Below are 19,888 nucleotides of genomic sequence, written 5' to 3' on the forward strand. Positions count from 1 at the left end.
TGATTAGGGATAGTCAACATGGCTTTGTGCGTGGGAAATCATGTCTCACAAACTTGATTGAGTTTTTTGAAGAAGTAACAAAGAAGATTGATGAGGGCAGAGCAGTAGATGTGATCTATATGGACTTCAGTAAGGCGTTCGACAAGGTTCCCCATGGGAGACTGATTAGCAAGGTTAGATCTCATGGAATACAGGAAGAACTAGCCATTTGGATACAGAACTGGCTCAAAGGTAGAAGACAGAGGGTAATGGGTGGAGGGTTGTTTTTCAGACTGGAGGCTTGTGACCAGTGGAGTGCCACAAGAGGCCTTGGAGTGCAGGTTCATTGCTCCTTGAAAGTGGAGTTGCAGGTAGATAGAATAGTGAAGGCGGCATTTGGTATGCTTTCCTGTATTCGTCAGAGTATTGAATACAGGAATTGGGAGGTCATGTTGTGGCTATACAGGACATTGGTTAGGCTACTGTTGGAATGTTGCGTGCAATTCTGGTCTCCTTCCCATCGGAAAGTTGTTGTGAAACTTGAAAGGATTCAGAAAAGATTGACAAGGGTGTTGCCAGGGTTGGAGGATCTGTGCTACAGGGAGAGGCTGAACAGGCTGGGGCTGTTTTCCCTGGAGCGTCGGAGGCTGAGGGGTGACCTTATAGAGGTTTACAAAATTATGAGGGGTATGGATAGGAAAAATAGACAAAGTCATTTCCCTGGGGTCGGGGAGTCCTGAACTAGAGGGCATAGGTTTAGGTTGAGAGGGGAACGATATAAAAGAGACCTAAGGGGCAACATTTTCATGAAGAGGGTGGTACGTGTATGGAATGAGCTGCCAGAGGATGTGGTGGAGGCTGGTACAATTGCAACATTTAAGAGGCATCTGGATGGGTATATGAATAGGAAGGGTTTGGAGGGTTATGGGCCGGGTGCTGGCAGGTGGGACTAGATTGGGTTGGGATATCTCGTCAGCATGGACGGGTTGGACCAAAGGGTCTGTTACCATGCTGTACATCTCTATGACTTTATGATTCTAATTCAAAGATTACTGAACATAAAGATAGCTATTTACTCCATCCAGAACCTGCCACCAGGAGATCTGTTACAGTTAAGTAGTACAATTAAAAAGTTGTCTGTATAGAGGGCTGATAAAAGAAGACAACAAGCCAGCCAAGGCAATGTTAGACAACCAAAATCACCTGGGGAGGCAATGGCCTAGTGATTAGATTAGATTAGATTACTTACAGTGTGGAAACAGGCCCTTCGGCCCAACAAGTCCACACCGACCCGCCGAAGCTCAACCCACCCAGACCCATTCCCCTATATTTACCCCTGCACCTAACACTACGGGCAATTTAGCATGGCCAATTCACCTGACTTGCACATTTTTGGACTGTGGGAGGAAACCGGAGCACCCGGAGGAAACCCACGCAGACACGGGGAGAATGTGCAAACTCCACACAGTCAGCCAGTCGCCTGAGGCGGGAATTGAACCCGGGTCTCTGGCGCTGTGAGGCAGCAGTGCTAACCACTGTGCCACCGTGCCGCCCACAAACACGTCCACACCGACCCGCCGAAGCGCAACCCACCCGTACCCCTACATTTACCCCTTACCTAACACTACGGGCAATTTAGCACGGCCAATTCACCTGACCTGCACATCTTTGGACTGTGGGAGGAAACCGGAGCGCCCGGAGGAAACCCACGCAGACACGGGGAGAACGTGCAAACTCCACACAGTCAGTCGCCTGAGGCGGGAATTGAACCCGGGTCTCTGGCGCTGTGAGGCTGCAGTGCTAACCACTGTGCCATCGTGCCACTGCATGTGCCACCGTGCCGCTGCATAGTGGTATTATTACTAGATTATTAATTCAGAAGCTCAGCTAATGTTCTGGGGACACGGGTTCAAATCGCACCCTGGCAGATGGCGATTTGAATTCAATTTTTAAAAAATCAGGAATTAAGGTTTTAGCGATGACCATGAAGCCATTGTAGAAAAATTCCATCTGGTTTGCCAATGTCATTTAGGGAAGGAAATCTGTTATCCTTACCTGGTCTGGCCTATTTGTGATTCTTGACCCTGAGTAAAATGGTTGATGCTGGACTGCCCTCTGGGTCATTAGGAGTGGGCAATAAATGCTGGCCTAGCCAGAACCACCCTCATCCCATGAGTGAATAAAGGAAAAAAAATGGAGTGGTCAAAAAGGCCGTTTCGAGATGCGTCTTAAGGAAAGTAAAGTGGAGAATTTCTGCAAGACAATTCCTGATCTTAAGGCCTAGGCAGCTGAAAGCCCAATTACAATAGATGAAACAATTTAATTATGGGACACTGAAGAGGATGGAACTAAAGAAGTTGAGATAATTCAGAGAATTTTTGTGTTGGAGGGGATTACAGAATTAGGGAGGGGCCAGCTTGGACAGCCTTAAAAACAAGGACAAGAATTTAAAATCAAGATACTGTTTAATCAAGAGCCAGAGAACATCAGCACAGGAGGCATGGGTGAATGGGATTGGGTACAAGTTAGGGCAAGGACAGCAGAATGTTTGACAATCTCAAGTTTACAAAGGGGAGAGTGTTGGAGGCTGGTCAGGAATGCAATCTGAAGGTACTCAATATTTGACACATGGAAAGTTCAAGGTCGTAACAGTATCATCAATGCAAGCTGAAGAGCTGATGTTGTTGAAAGCAAGTAATTCAAATCCATTACCATGGTATGGCACATTCATAATTGCAATGTGGGTACATGGGAGCTTGAACACACATTTGTGAATGATGGTTATCATGTATTGAAATTTACCATCAACTTCCTCAATGTTGTACTTTTCCGATCAGTCCCCAATTCTGTAATCTTTACATAAAACTATTATTTGTAAACCCAATTCAAAAACTGACAACACTAATAATAACCTCCCATGAGGAGGTTGAACAGTTCATCAACTTCACCAACACATTCTATCCTGACCTTAAATTCACCTGGATTATCTCTGACACCTTCCTCCCCTTCCTGGACCTCCTCATCTCCATCAACGGTGACTGACTCAACACTGACATTTTCTACAAACCCATCAACTCCCACAACTACCTGGATCACAACTCCTCCCACCATGCCTCCTGCAAAAATACTATCCCTTATTCAAAATTCCTCCACCTCTGCCGCATCTGCTCCCAGGACGACCAATTCCACCACAGAACATAACAGAAGGCCTCCTTCATTAAAGACCACAAATTCCCCTCCCACATGGTTGATAATGCCAGTCCTCACCTTCCACCTCACCAACCTCCGCATACTTCGCATTATCCTCTGCTATTTCCGCCACCTACAAACGGACCCCACCACTAGAAATATATTTCCCTCCCCATCCCTATCTGCTTTCCGTAAAGACCGTTCCCTCCACGACTACCTCGTCAGGTCCACAGTCCCCAACAACCCACCCTCCCCTCCCGGCACCTTCCCCTGACACCGCAGGAATTGCAAAACTTGCGCCTACACCTCCCCCCTCACCTCCGGCCAAGGCCCCAGAGGAGCCTTCCATATCCATCAAAGTTTCACCTGCACTTCCACATGCCATTTACTGTATCTGAGCTCCCGGTGCAATCTCCTCTACATTGGAGAGGCAGAATTTTAGAGCGCTTCAGAGAACATCTCCAGGACACCTGCACCAACCAACTCCACCGCCCTGTGGCTGAACATTTCAACTCCCCCTCTCACTCCGCCGAGGACATGCAGGTCCTGGGCCTCCTCCATCGTCACTCCCTCACCACTCGATGCCTGGAGGAAGAACACCTCATATTCCACCTCGGGACCCTCCACCGCCATGACACCAATGTGGATTTCACCAGTTTCCTCATTTCCCCTCCCCGCAACCTTATCCCAGTTCCACCCTTCCAGCTCAGCACTGCCCTCATGACCTGTCCATCTACTCCACCCTCTTCTCCGACCTATCACCCTTACCCCAAACCTATTGCATTTTCCTGCTCCTTGGATGTTTCCTGACCTTCTATGCATTTCCAACACCACACTCTCGACTCTGATCTCCAGCATCTGCAGTCCTCACTTTCGCCTAACACTATAATAGCATCAATCTCTAAAGCATGTGAGATCCACTGTCTGGATCACTGGCTACAAATTAGTATTGCTAAACATGCACCAAAAGTGTTGAAGTATAAAGTAAATATGGAGTAGTTTAAAGATATTCTGGTTTATGAATAAATAACATTCCCTGCTAATTGTAATCATCACAGGAGCTTTCTCAATTAAGGGCCTTGCTTTCAATATATAATGCCACACAAAAAAAAGTCAAAAATATTACTTTTTATCAACTGAAGAGGAGAATTTACAGATTATTTTAAATGACAGAAAGTGAAACCTAATTTCTTGCTAATTTTTCTCCTTTTCTTTAGATCACCCTGAGACACAATGTCATTCCTTATCTAAGTTAATTGGGAGTTAGTAAGTATGCAAGGCTGGGTTGAGGTGATGCTCCATTTTTTTGTTTTCTTGTCAGTAATGCGTGGCTGGCCCTAATGGCTGACTAAGATCATGGCTAAGACCACGCATTTCCTGTCACAGAAATTTTGGGGACTTCTCTGTATGACGTAAAGCTTGTGATTTATACATATTTTAACATTATTTGTTTTAGAGCTTGGATTTTGAACTCATGGCATGTGGGATTTGGTCTATGTGTATGAGGGGGTTTAATGATTAATTTGTCAGTATTTCTGGAGCCATGTTTTCTTAAGAGACCCTGGGGGTAATAATAAGGATTTGTTTGCATTGGCTGAATTTTCTGAGCAGCCAGAGTAATCATAGAGTAGCATTGGCTTGCTTTCTGTGAAAAGGATCAGAATTTCTTTTTGCTTACAAGGGAAAAAACCCATAGCTAATGGAAAAGCTGTTGTTTTTCAATTTGTAGACATCCTGCTATAAGTTAGATATTTGAGACAGCTTCTCTTGAAGAAAGGAAGTAGTTTAAAACTGTTAAGAAGTAGCTTGCCTCAGTATAAAGACTTTAGTTTGAAAGTTCTAGATCAGAAGTATTTGGTTAAAACCCTAGATGACTTATTCAAGATATAGAAAGTCTCAGCTTAGTTGAAATAATTAGGAAATAGGCTACCAAACTCTCAAGACTACGTTAAGTTGAACTTATGGATACGGTACAGAATGAACTTCTTTAGTGGTTGAGCACTGTAACATGATGGAATTGCATTTTTACTATGTTTCAAAATTTTTCAAATTCTGTTATATGTAAATAGCTTTAATAATTCTGTTTTATCTTCCCTTTTTTGCATAATAAACTTTCTATCTGTTGTGAAAACCAGAAATGTGCACCCCATATTTCCATGAAAGACCAGTTCCTTAAATAAAAATAAAATTATGATCCATCAAGCCAGTTTTTTTAGTCTGGAATCTGACTTGTTCAGTAATTAAATCAGCTGGGATCATAACATCTGCAACACTATGTGGCCAAACAGTCAATAAAACATTCTCAATGTACTAATACAAAATAAAAACAGATAAAAAAGTAGTCATACCTCTCTTATGTGTACTGGAAGACTGTAGGAAGGATACATTAAATATTTAATGGCTTTGCGAGCATAGATCACAAAGAAGAAACAGCCCAATGTTACCATCAAAACAGCAAGCAGTGTTACAAAAAGGATCTGTGCCATTGCCAAAGCTCTTCTCCTAGCTGCAGACAAAAGAAAAACATGCTTTGTTGTATGTAGACGAGTAAAACAATAAATCAACACTGCTAATAATGCAATATGCCAACTACAGCTGAGCTGCTAACTGTATCTTGGACTCCCTGTAGTTTGGGTTGTGACCTCAGACAGTGAAACGAGGTCAGGATTCTCTCAGTATTGGTCCCATTTCCAAAACAGACCATAGCTATTATCCTCAAGTTATTGTATCTTCTTTGTAATTGGATACATCACAAGTTCAGTGTTTATCTCAGGGGTTCAATGCAGATCAAATAATTGAGTGTTGGGTCTGTGCAAAAATGCAGGAGCTAGGGATTTAGCCGTTGCTGGAGATACAGTGACTACATCAGGAGAGACAGGGATGGAACTGCATAAGGGGAGAAAGAAGGAGAAGATGGATAACACTATCCAATACTGCAAAGAAGTCAAATAGGTCAAAGTGTATTAAATCATTACAGTCACAATCCCAAAGAATACTGTTGGTGACTTTCAATAAAGCAATCTCACTGTGGTGGATAGGGTAGAAACTAGGAATAAACAGTGAGTGGAGATAAACACAAGGCTGCAGGGCTGGTGTAGGAGAGAGCGCTTCAGATTTGTGGATCATTGGGATACCTTCTGGGGTAGGTAGGACCTGTACAAGAAAAATAGGGTTGCGCTTGAATTGGAGGGGCATCAATATCCTGGGTGGGAGGTTTACTAGAGTTCTTTGGGAGGATTTAAACTAAATTGACAGGAGGGTGGGAACCTGAGCTATGGATCAGATGATGGAGTAGGTAGTGAACAGTCAGATACAGCATGCAGAGAGTCTGTGAGGAAGGATAGGCACTTGATAGGACAAAGGTGCAGTCAGTGTAATGGGTTGAAGTGTGTCTATTTTAATGCAAGATGTATCAAGAATGAGGGTGATGAACTCAGAGCATGGTTCAGTACTTGGAACTATGATGTTGTGGCCATTATGGATACTTGGATATCACAGCAATGGTTGTTGGATGTTCCAGGATTTAGATGTTTCAAAAGAAATGGGGGAGAGGTAAAAGAGGTGAGGAGTGGCATTGCTAATCACAGCTGGAGAAAAGGAGATCATTGAGGAGGGTTTGTCGACAGAGTCAGTATAGATGGAAGTCAAAAACAGTAAAGAGCAGCCACTTTAATGGAAGATTTCTATAGGCCCCCCAATAGCAACAGAAACAGGAAGGAGTGGTTTGGGATGCAGATTTTGTAAAGGTGCAGAAGTAACAGGGTTGTTGTCATGGGTAATGTTAACTTCCCTAATATTGACTGGAACCTACTTAGTTCTAATAGCTTGGATGGAGCAGTTTTTGTCAGGTGTGTCTAGGAACGGTTCCAGGCATAATATGTTAATAGGCCAACTAGACAGGAGGCCATATTGGATTTGGTGCTTGTCAATTAACATGCCAGGTGTCAGATCTCTCAGTGGGAGAGCACTTCGGTGATAGTGATCAAAAATTCCATGACCTTTACTATGGTCATGGAGAGGGATAGTAGCTGAAAATATGGGAAAGTGTTTAATTGGGGGAGGGTGAATTACAATGCTATTAGGCAGGAACTGGTATGCCTAAATTAGGAACAGATGTTCTCAGGGAAATACACAACAGAAATGTAGAGGTTGTTTAGGCAGCACTTGCTGATAGTAACGGACAGGTTTGTCCCAGGGAGGCAAGGAAGGGATGATAGGTTGGGTGATAAGGGATGTGGAACATCTAGTCTAGAGGAAGAAGGAAGCTTACTTAAGGTTGAGGAGGCAAGGATCAGACAGGGCTTTAGAGGGTTACAAGATAGCCAGAAAGGAACTAAAGAATGGAATTAGGAGAACCAGAAGGGGGAATGAGAAAGTTCTAGTGGGTAGGATTAAGGCAAACTCTAAGGCATTCTACACTTACGTGAGGAACAAGAGGATGGCCAGGGTGAGGGTAGGAACGATCAGGTGTAGTGGAAGGAACTTGCACCCAGAGTAGGAGGAGGTAGGGGAGGTCCTTGATGAATCATTTGCTTCAGTATTCATTACTGAGAGGGACCTTGATGTTTCTGAGGACAGCATGAAACAGACTGATATGCTTGAACAGGTTAATGTTAGGAAGGAGGATGTGCTGAAAATTTTGAAAAACATAAGGATAGATAAATCCCCTTGGGCTAGACAGGATATACCCAAGGATACTACAGAAAGTGAAGGAAGAGATTGTTGCACCTTTGGTGATGATCTTTGTGTTCTCACTGTTCACTGGAGTCGTGCCAGACGATGGGAGGGTGACAAACGTTATTCCCTTGTTCAAGAAAACGAATAGGGATAATCCTGGGATTTACAGACCAGTCAGTTTTACATCAGCAGTGGGCAAAGTATTGGAGAGGATTCCGAGAGACAGGATTTATGATTACTTGGAAAGCCATTGTTTGATTAGAGATAAATTTAAAAATCACACAACATCCAGATACAATCCAACAGATTTTTATTGAAGTAGTGGCTTTCAGAGCACTCCTCCCTCATCTTGAGAATGTGACTTAAAAGAAGTTCTGGGATTTACATAATAATGAACTGAAACCTGCAAACCATTCTGTAAGATGAAAGACTTAACAGCAATCTACGTTTGTTAATATATAATTTTAATTACATAACACTGTATCTTTTGCTATAAATTCTGTGTCTGATGATCCTTGCCCACTAGTTACCTGATGAAGGAGCTGCACTTTGATAGCTAGTGCTTCCAAATAAACCTGTTGGACTATAACCTGGTGCTGTGTGATTTTTAACTTTGCCCACTCCAGTCCAACACCAGCACCTCCACATCATGATTACAGATAGTCAGCATAGCTTTATGAGGGGCAGATCATGCCTCACAAAACTTATCGAATTCTTTGAGGATGTGACAAAACACGTTGATGAAGGTAGAGCAGTGGATGTGGTGTACATGGATTTGAGCAAGGTGTTTGATAAGGTTCCCTATGGTAGGCTCATTCAGAAAGTAAGGAGGTAAGGGATACAGGGAAATCTGAGCTGTCTGGATACAGAATTGGCTGGCCCATAGAAGACAGAGAGAGGTGGTGGGTGGAAAGTATTCAGCCTGGAGTTCGGTGACCAGTGGTGTTCCGCAGGGATTGGTTCTGGGACCTCTGGTCTTGGTGATTTTTATAAATGACTTGAATGAGGAAATGATGAAAATGAGGAATCCTGAAGAAGGGCTTATGCCCGAAACGCCGATTCTCCTGTTCCTGGATGCTGCCTGACCTGCTGCGCTTTTCCAGCAACACATTTTCAGCTCTGATCTCCAGCATCTGCAGACCTCACTTTCTCCTCCTTGAATGAGGAAATGGAAGGGTGACTTAGTAGGACTGCCGATGACACGAAGGTTGCTGGAGTTGTGGATGGTGTGCAGGGCTATTGTAAGTTGCAACGGGACATTGACAGGATGCAGAACTGGGCTGATAAGTGGCAGACAGAGTTTAACCTGGAAAAGTGTGAAGTCATTCACTTTGGAAGGTCGAATTTGAATGCAGAATATAGGGTTAAAGGCAGAATTCTTGGCAGCGTGGTGGAACAGAGATCTTGGGGTCCATGTCCACAGATCCCTCAAAGTTGCCATCCAGGTTAATAGGGTTGTTAAAAAGGCGTATGCTGTGTTATATTTCATTAACAAAGTGATTGAGTTTATATAGAGCCCTGGTTAGACCACACTTGGAATTCTGTATACAGTTCTGGTCGCCTCATTATAGGAAAGATGTAGAAGCTTTAGAGAGTATGCAAAGAAGATTTACCAGGATGCTGCTTGGACTGGAGAGCATGTCTTATGAAGAAAAGTTGAGGGAGCTAGGGCTTTTCTCATTGGAGCAAAGCAGGATGAGAGGTGACTTGATAGAAGTGTACAAGATGTTGAGAGGCATAGATAGAGAGGATAGCCAGAGACTTTTTTCCATGGCGGAAATGTCTATCATGGGGGGGGGCATAATTTTAAGGTAACTGGGGAAAGGTTTAGTGGACTTGTCAGAGGTAGGTTCTTTACTCAGAGTGGTGGTGCAGGCAGTAGTAGTAGAGGCAGATACATTAGGGACATTTAAGCAACTCTTGGATAGGCACATGGAAGTTAGTACAATGTAGGTATGTAGGTTGGTCTTTTCTTACAGTAGGATAAGAGGCTGGCACAACATCAAGGACTGAAGGGCCTGTACTGTGCTGTACCATTCTTTGTTCTTTTATTCTAAATGGTCAGTTCAATGGAGCAATGGATGAGATACGTTCGGAGTCCAAAATACATTCAAGCACTTTTAAAAAAAAAGTAAAGTCAGTTTTGAACTGATCTTATTTGCTTTAATATGGGGTAAAAGCTGGAATGTAGGATTAAATTGGGTAGCTTTTTCAAAGTGCTGATACAGGCACATTGGGCCAAATGGACTCCTCCTGGGCTCTGAAATTCTGCAACTGTGTCATTGGCATCTACTGATGAGCATGCAATACCTTCCCTTGTTTCCTGAATACAGCAAGCAACAAACCTAATCATTATAAACATTAACATTATTCAAATATAATGAAGAATAAATGTAAAAATCTTACTATCAGCATTGACATCTTCACAAATCACAGGACTGAACAGTCCTTGTTTAGAACTCGCCTTAGAATAGGCCTGTACTTTCAAACAGTATCTGGTCCATGGTTGGAGATTGTACAAAACAGTTGATGATGTAACAGATTTGTTATTCATCTGAAAGATAACAAGCACAAGCCAATTGGTTGGCAGTTTTTGTTAGCCATTAGTTTGTGGAGTGGAAAATAGTTGCTAAGTTGTTAGCTGCACCAAGCAAAACCCCAGAATAAAGTCTGCATTGAAATAATTCCATTCCATTCAAATATTTGATGACAGACCAGTCACAATAGAATCTGAGTGCTGTAAATGAAAAAATACTGAGAACTGAAAATAAGAAATGCTGATGTCCAATAACATCATCAAAATTGCTAAAGGTGATGTTGACAAAAAATCTGGAGAGTTAAAATTAAATACTGCAGATGCTGAAAATCTGAAAGAAAAATAGAAATGCTGGAGAAACTCAGCAAGTCTGGCAGCATCTATGGAGAGAGAAAGAGAGTACAGAGGAACCTTGAATATCTGAATGACATGAGCGGGGAGTATTTTGTTCAAATAATCCAATGTTTGGATAATCGAATACCGGCTAACACAGTTTAGCTAAGCAGCAGGACCTTGCGATCTTGTCCGGATAATCTGAAATTCGGATCCTGGAATGTCGGAAAATCGAGGATCCTCTGTAAACACATTTTCAGCCCAATATAACTCTTTCTCACAACAGTCTTTTCAGAGATATTGGAAGATATAACATTTTAAGTATTACTGAAAGAAATATTTAGTCACAATGTATTGCCTTGCATTCATCAGGATGTTTCAAAAGAATACCAATTCAAGGGGAAAACCAATATTTATGCTGCATGAACGGAATGTTGATTGGATGGCAAACGGACTGATTTGTGGAAGCATTGGGGAGAATGCACCCATTTATATTTTATTGAGTGGCCTTTTAAAATGCAAACAATTTATATTCATTGAGTCCTCCCTGTTTACCTCACTAGTTACACATTGAAAAATCTCTTGGCAGATCTGTCAATCACAGTTTCTCTTTCATAAAACCATGTTGACTCTACTTAGTCGCATTGTGATTATTTTTAGTGCCTGGTTACCTAATAATTCCAACTTGCTCCTTACTGTTTATGTCAGGATAACAAGCCTAAATTTTCCTGTTTCTTCTCTCTGTTCTGTGGGATTAAATTTGACACCTTCAAATCTGTAGAGACAATTCTAGAGATTAGAGAAGCCTGGAAGATGCACCTAATGCATCCATTAGCCCTGCATTTACCTTTAAAAATCCTAGACCCATGGAATGTTTCGTTTACCTTTAGTCACATTAATTCTTCCAGTACAGTTTCTCTAAGTTCTCCAGTACAATTATTCTAAGTTCCTCAAGCCCTTGGTTTCTCCTTCAGTATCTTTATTTCCTTCAAATGTGAAGTCAGATACTAATACTTGTTTGACATTGCTATGGTTTCCTTATTCCCCAATATAATTTCTCTTTTCTTTTAAAGAGCTTAATTTTTACTTTTGCTATTCTTTTCCATTTTAAATTCTTGCAGAAGACCATATTTATCTTTCTTTCTAGTTTACTCTCAAGTTCTGCTTTTTCTCTTTTTCTTGATCATCCTTTGCTGATTTCTAAAACCTCCCAGTTCTCAGGCTTACTGCTCTTCCTGACAACATCAGACACGTCTTAAGCCAACTTCTCTGGCGAATTATGGTTGGACCATTTTCTCATTAAATTTTTACTCCTCATGGAAATGCATGCTAACTGAGAATTGTGAATTATTTCTCTAAATATGCACCATTGCTTTTAATTTCCCTAAATAGTCTCAGCATTCTAGACCCTTACATATACATAATTGTCTTTGTTTAAATTAAGAACTTAGTTCTGGATAAAACAAATGAAGGAGAAAGCACAAGAAGAATATATTGAAAGGATGAAATGAAGCTACTGTGGAGCATTAAAGCTGGTATGAAAATTGTCAGGCTGAATGCTGAATTCTAATAATCAACATTCCTTAATACCGGTGCCAAAGAAATGCTAAAAAAAACTTACTTTTATATTTCCATCTTCACTTTCTTTCCAATAGAATATATGGTAAGCAAAATCCTCATAATCATTGCTCAGAGGGTGGTCATTTTCAGTGAATGGCCCTTTAATAGCGACATGTAGTAAACCTGCCTCGGACAACACATTAACTGATGGAGGCCCAAACACAGCTATAATTTAAAGACAGTGCACATTATCAGTGGTTTACATTTCAACAAGATTCATAATTTATACTGTGTTAAAAACCTGATTGATTGGCAGTTGAAGGATTCTGGCTTAAAGTTTCACTGTCTTTTACTTTCTCCTTTATATTTTTCCAGTCCTATCCTGTAGACCCACTGAAGAGCATAGTTTGAGGTTCTAAGGGCATAATCAGCTGTTCTGTATCTAACAAAGCAGCCAAACATCATTTCTGAGGTCATAGAGTAATAGAGGTGTCCATTTTAAAAACAGGCCTTTGGCCCAACTGGTTCATGCCACCCACTTTTCACAATTTAAACTGGTCCCAGTTGCCTGCATTTGGCCTATAGCTCTCCGTACCTATACCAACTATGTACCTGTCTAAATATTTCTTAAATGACAAAATTGTACTCACTTCCACCACTACCTCCAGCAGCCTATTCCAGATATTCACTGGGTGAAAAATTGCTTCTCTGGACCTTTTTAACCTTTTTATATCTCTCCCCTCTCACCTTAGACCTATGCCCTCTAGTTTTAGACTCCCCTACCATGGGGAAAATGTCCGCTATCTACCTTATCTGCGCCTCTCCTCATTTTATCTCATCTTTAAGGTCACCCTTCAATCTCCTATACTCCAAGGAGAAAGGTCCCAGCCTATCCGTCTTAAACAATCAGCTCTCCAAAAGTGTCAGGCATAATAGACAAAAACCAAATCAGACGACCTGCAATTGGACTAGGAATAAAAATGTTCCTCTAACTCCAGAGAATGAAATTAGTATCTCTACTCTTGTTATTGGGGTGTGGGATGGAGAGGACAGTGAATGAGAGATGCGGGGCAACCAAAGTTGCTACAGCTCACTAAATAAGTAAATTTCTAACTAAGTAACAAATGGTTCAATCAGTCACTTCAACTTATTGTGGTTCAGTGAGTGCTGGATTCAAAGCCCATTCCAGCCAGACTGGGCACAAATCCCAAGCTGACAATCTATTAAAGGAGTACTACACCCTTGTAAGTGCCATCTTGCAGAACAGATCTACAACAGAGGTCCTTACTGTCCTTTCAGGTAGTTGTCCCATGGTGTCCCATATAGAAGAGCAGAGAAATCTCCTTGGAGTTTGGTCAATATGCATGTTCTGAGCTGGATTATCAGCTCATTGTCACACTGCTGCCTGTGACACCTTGTTGTGTGCAAATTGACGCCACATTTTCCAAATTACAGCAGTAATTACATTTTAGAAAGGCTTCAATAAGCTGTAAATACTTTTGGACACCCTGACAGCAAGAAATTTACTATAAGTATGCTTTTCTATTTTAAGATATAGTGTCTGCAATTTTGTGGTTGCAATCAAATACCTATCAGAACAAGGCAGCTAATCATTTGAATATGTTAAAAAGTTTAAAGGTACGGAAGGCAAAAGTGTTCAAACAAACATCCTGAATATAAATAAATTTCTTACTGTCTTTATATGGATAAAAGGCTGGTATTTCAACCCAAGGTGATGTTGCACTTCCAAGTTCTGCTCTCACTCTTAGAAAATACTTTGCGTAGAAAGCCAAACTGTCCCACAAATCACAATCCGTTTCAGTAATACGTGTACAGTTCTGTGCTTCTGACCAACTTTCATTGTGCAATCTTTCATAATTTCTGGAGAAAGTAAAAGTTTGAATTGTGAAGATTGACTAAAAGGTGATATCATAACAAGTTAATCAATGTTAAGAAGGAACCTTATCTTCCATAGAAAGCAGCTAAGTCAAGAGTGCTGTCTGGCACAAGGACATGGTGACCTGTATTTTGCTATCAGTTAAACAATCGGATAAATCAAACTAAAAAAAAACTGAATTTACCTTTTTAATATGATTTAACTGAGTTGTTTAAAAGGAAACTTACATTAAAACAAATGAAATAGCAATATAAATCATAGATTTAACAAGTATATTAATGTTCTCAATTTAAAACTTAGAAGATATTTTCTGGTGTGAATCTTTTCAATAAGTATTTGCAAAATGATAGAAACCTCCTTAATGCCTGGAAACACCAAGAATAAATTTTTTAATGGGTGGTAATTCTTAATTATTGGGCAATCTGCCCAAATTTCAGCTGGTCCCATTTCACCGTTAGAAGCAGTGAACTCTCAGGAGCAGTATTCATTGGTGCGTCACAACTTCTGGATTTGTGTACCACAGTGCTCATACTACAGAAAATTAACAGGACTTCCTGGTATTCAGTAGCAGTTAATGCAGAACGCATCACAATTCTTAGAACGTAAATTCCAGGCTTTTTAATTCATTTCAGACAAGTCCTCCTGCATGTTAATTGGTACTGTAATCTGGGATTACTGTGAGAGGTAATTATAACATGAATGCTTAAACATTTGAGCAATACTATTCCTTAAATAATGAAAAGAAACTAAGTCAGTATTTATAAACAATAGAGAAATGAATTTGAGATAAATTGTGCAATGGCACCAATCATAATCAATTCAGGTCTGTCTCGACACTCTTTCCTTAATCTCAGAGAGTATCCAAACACAACATAAAAATCAAAGAAGTTCAAAGTTATTTCGCTAAGGACCACAACGTCAATCAATACTAGTACTAAATTAAGTATTATAAAAGGAACAACTTTGTTCAGTTAGTCACATGCAAAATAAGTACATATTCCTTGCCTGTTTAATGTCAGAACTCCAACAGATTTTAAATGATGGATCTCTCAAACAACAGGGAGCACAAACCACTTCCACAATTACATGGGCATTCAAAGACATTATTTCAATACTTTGATAAGCATTTCTGAATTTATAACCAACACAGTTCCCAGAATATTCCAATAATGTGGGGAAGTGTGTAATGGAATTTTCCATCAAAACTTAAAACCAAACACACAATTGTCAGTATATTAATAATTTAAAATTTTAAAAATATCCAAAGCAATAAAAGATGTCGTCAAAGAAAGATAATTAAATACAAAAGCAAAATGAAGATTGCAAGCAAAATATGGAGAAATAGTTAAAAATAGAGGTGATATATAATAGATTTGTTTAATATAATGCATAATAATGAATAATATCACAGGAAATCAATAAGGCTAAAAAATAGCAATGAGAATTGTAAAGCATTCAATCTGACTGGAGAAAATCACTCCACATAGCACTAAAGAAACTAAATGTAACTCTGACTGTGGGACAGTTCCTCAACTGGCACAAGAAGCACATAGTATAGTTGATGACCAAATGAAAAATTACACACTCAGAAAATGTTCTTGTGAATCACGAAGGAAATGCTTAGAATACTTGCTGCTTGGAATTTGCCCTGGCAACAGTCCAAGAAGCAGGCAACATTGAACAAAGCTAGATAATGTGATGAACTGGTCATGTAAGGTAATTATCATGACATTTAACTCTGTTTCTCTCCACAGAAGTTGCTTGACCTGCTGAGCAAATTCAGCAGTTCATAGTCTCAGTTCAGATTTTCAACACCTGCAGCATGTTGTTTCTCCACAATCTGCACGTAAGAGGAAGATTTGCCCATGAACTAATACTCCCCTCTGATCTTTAGCTGTGTGAGAATGGGGGGAGGCGGGTGGGAATAGTGGTGGTGGGGGGAGGGGACCAGGGAATCCAGTGCCTCATATATGTCAGCCTACACAACAAGTGTATAGTGCTGAAGGAGGGCCAATTTCTGTCAGCTGAGATAAGAGCTATCCTGTTTAATCTCACTTTCCAACTCATGGCTCTTCAAATCCGAGCATTTTGTAATTAATTGAGTCTTTCTGCCTCTACCAACCTTTGAGGGAATAAATGCAAGATCAGCTCAACCACTAGGTGAAAATATTTGTTTCAACTAACTTCTAATAATTCTGTCAATTAATTTAAATATGAGTTATTAACTTCATATTCTCAGAAAAATTATTCTTTCCTATCACTTCATCTGGGCCCCTCTTAGTTTTATACACACAATTAAATTATCCCTTAGCCTCCTCTTGTTCCAAGGTAAACCACCCCAGCCTATCCAAACATCACTCTCAGCTAAAATTCTTAATTCCTGATGATGTCTTTGTAAATCTCCTCGGTTGCATCATCCTACAATTCTACAATGAATCAGGGAGTAGAAATGTACCCTTCAAACTGCTATGGATGGAACTATGGCCAGATTGAGCTCTGGTTGTAGTATTGTGATCCAAGGCTATAAAATACAGATGTTTGGTCTCTCAAGTACTGAAGGGATATAGGGAGTGGACAAGAAGGAATATGTGAGTTGAAGCCCAAGATTAACCATGATTGCTACCACTTTGCTCTGACCACTACTGCACATTTGACATCAGTGTAAGTTGATTTGTAACAACAAATTCTTTAAATTAAAGTCCATTCTCTTACCCTTGGTACTCGACAGAATAGGTCACTGAGCCAAGTTGGTAAACATCTGGATCCCATTTGACAACATGCTTTTTATTCAAAGAATCAACTCTCACATTTTTTGGTTCAGCCACTACAAAATAAAAAAAGACGTAGTAAGAGCAAATAAGAATATTATAAGGATTTTTTTTTTAAAACTCTAGGTTTGATTACATAAAGTGGCATTGTGCAAAGCAGTATAATCATTGTTTAAATAATGTGTTTGCAAGTAGCAGATACATGCCTCCTAGCGTTTTTCCAATTCTAGATGCAGCCAGTCCATCGTGAGCTCAGATTGAGAAAGCCATCATTTCATAAGAGTTTCGTATTGCAGCACTGTTATGAAATGCAATTTCTCAGTGTTATGGTGAAGATCACAACTTCCTTGCTTGAAGTAAACGTGGGATTACCTCTGTGGGATGGTAATGTTAATTATGGCTCTGTGAGCAACTAACTTAGATACTAATGGCTTCAGTACAAAAGGAGGCCATTCGAACCATTAAGCTCATGCCAGCTCTATGCAAGAGTAATTTAGTTAGTCCCGTCATTTCACCATTGCCCTGCAATTTAGTTTTCCTCAAGTATTTATCAAATTCTCATTTTAAATTCAGGAATGAATCTGCTTCCATTGACCATTCAGTTAGTGCACTCCAGATCTTAACCACCCAGATCATAAACAGGTTTTCCTTGTCTTGCCTTTGGTTGTTTTGTCAATCATCTTGAATTGGTGCTGTTTGGTGCTCAATCTTTCTGTCAATGGGAATAATCTTTCTCCTTCTCTGCACAGATTTCTCATGATTTTGAATACTTCGAGTAAATCCTCTCTCAGCCAAGTCATCCCTGAATAGAACAGCACCAGGTTCTCTAATCTAGGCATCAAGGTCAAGTCTCACAAACTGGAGCCAATCTGCTGAATCTTTCTGCATTTTCTCTAAAACCAAGATTCCATCTTACACACCCTCTGTCGACCCATAAGCAAAGGAAAAGTCCTCATCAGTCAGATTTTAGCTTGATTTTACAAGGTATTAGTCTGCACCTACATCTTTCATGAACACCCTCCACTTTCCACCATCACCAGCTCAAAAGGTCAGGTAAATCCTGACCTTCACAAGAAAAAACTTGTTGCAAGTAGCCTGAGTGAAATTGGCCACATTATCTATGTACACACACTGTGAAAGCATGTAAACTTTGAAAACCCTGTGACAAAAGTGAGGGAATCTGCCATGTTAATGCTAGTGGTTGTTGCTGCTGATGGACTGTCTTTCATTTTCCAGTCTGACTGGAACTTCTGAATACCATATAGGCTAATTATTAATGACCTTAACAAGGAGAACTGACTTCTTCCTTTACTTTTAAAACAATTCTCAGCTCTTTATCTGAAGGAATAAATACTTTCAGAGGAAGCTAAACATGATCAGACAGTCTGCTCATGTTTACCAAGCACCGTCTATTACTACTTCCACCTACTAAGTGGCATACAGTTACTATATACAGCAACTGATCATTTGAAAAAAAAGGTGGGTTGCAGAAATCTGATGCTAAAGTATGTAGGATGGGGATAATGCATCTCCAGGGAACTGTAGGCCAGGCAACTTAAAATCATTGGTAGGGAAAGTAACAAAGTCCTGAATAAAAAAAGAAAATAAGAGTAACATCTGGACCCAAATACATAATCCTCATGGATTTCAAAAGGAAACTTTTGCTTGTCCAACCTTATTGGTTCCTTTGAAAAGTTGAAAGTGAGCAGGCAAGGGTAGTGTGGTAAATGAAATTTATTTAGATTTCAAAAAAATTCTTGGAAGAGCAGAGTCTGATTAGAACAAGTCAACATGGATTTAGTCAAGGGAGGTCATGCCTGACAAACCTGTTGGAATTTTTTGAAGAGGTAACAAGTAGGTTAGACCAGGGAAACCCAGTGGATGTGGTCTATCTAGACTTTCAAAAGGCCTTTGATAAGGTGCCACACGGGAGGCTGCTGAGCAAGGTGAGGGCCCATGGTGTTCGAGGTGAGCTGCTGGGATGGATTGAGGATTGGCTGTCTAACAGAAGGCAGAGAGTTGGGATAAAAGGTTCTTTTTCAGAATGGCAGCCGGTGACGAGCGGTGTCCCGCAGGGTTCGGTGCTGGGGCCACAGCTGTTCACATTATATATTAACGATTTGGATGAGGGAACCAGGGGCATTCTAGCGAAGTTTGCCGATGATACGAAGTTAGGTGCACAGGCAGGTAGTACTGAGGAAGTGGGGAGGCTACAGAAGGATCTAGACAGGTTGGGAGAGTGGTCCAGGAAATGGCTAATGGAATTTAACGTGAGCAAGTGCGAGGTCTTGCACTTTGGCAAAAAGAATAAAAGCATAGACTACTCTCTAAATGGTGAGAAAATTAATAAAGCCAAAGCACAAAGGGATCTGGGAGTGCTAGCCCAGGATTCTCTAAAGGTAAACATGCAGGTTGAGTCCATGATTAAGAAAGCGAATGCAATGTTGTCTCTTATCTCAAGAGGGTTGGAATATAAAAACAGAGATGTACTACTAAGACTTTATAAAGCTCTGGTTAGGCCCCATTTGGAGTACTATGTCCAGTTTTGGTCCCCACACCTCAGGAAGGACATACTGGCACTGGAACGTGTCCAGCGGAGATTCACACGGATGATCCCTGGAATGACAGGTCTAACATATGAAAAACGGCTGAGGATACTGGGATTGTATTCGTTGGAGTTTAGAAGATTAAGGGGAGACTTAATAGAGACATACAAAATAATACATGGCTTGGAAAAGGTGGATGCTAGGAAATTGTTTCAGCTAAACGAGGAGACTAGGACCCGTGGACACAGCCTTAGAATTAGAGGGAGTCATTTCAGAACAGAAATGCTGGCGGAGTGGACTTGATGGGCCGAATGGCCTTACTTCCACTCCTATGTCTTATGGTCTTATGGTCAAAAAGACCTTTGATAAAGATGCCACGTAATAGATTGACAAATAAGGTCAG

The 19,888-nt window shown here is 40.6% G+C and overlaps 1 protein-coding gene across 2 annotated transcripts in view; it reads right to left on the reverse strand.

The window, feature by feature from the left end:
* Nucleotides 1-19,888, reverse strand: part of LOC122555368 (interleukin-10 receptor subunit beta-like) — a 67,351-nt gene that overhangs the window by 10,219 nt on the left and 37,244 nt on the right. Inside the window, exons 4-8 of one of the 2 annotated variants that reach the window (XM_043701302.1) lie at nt 16,884-16,995; nt 13,968-14,155; nt 12,336-12,499; nt 10,252-10,399; nt 5,517-5,674 (exon numbers count right to left, since the gene is read on the reverse strand). In XM_043701302.1, coding sequence (XP_043557237.1) covers nt 5,517-5,674; nt 10,252-10,399; nt 12,336-12,499; nt 13,968-14,155; nt 16,884-16,995 — 770 coding nt within the window. The remainder of the gene's footprint in view (nt 1-5,516; nt 5,675-10,251; nt 10,400-12,335; nt 12,500-13,967; nt 14,156-16,883; nt 16,996-19,888) is intronic. The other variant, XM_043701303.1, reaches the window with a different exon arrangement.

The sequence above is a fragment of the Chiloscyllium plagiosum genome, chromosome 12 (genome assembly GCF_004010195.1).
Source record: "Chiloscyllium plagiosum isolate BGI_BamShark_2017 chromosome 12, ASM401019v2, whole genome shotgun sequence".
NCBI classification, from domain to species: Eukaryota; Metazoa; Chordata; class Chondrichthyes; order Orectolobiformes; family Hemiscylliidae; genus Chiloscyllium; species Chiloscyllium plagiosum.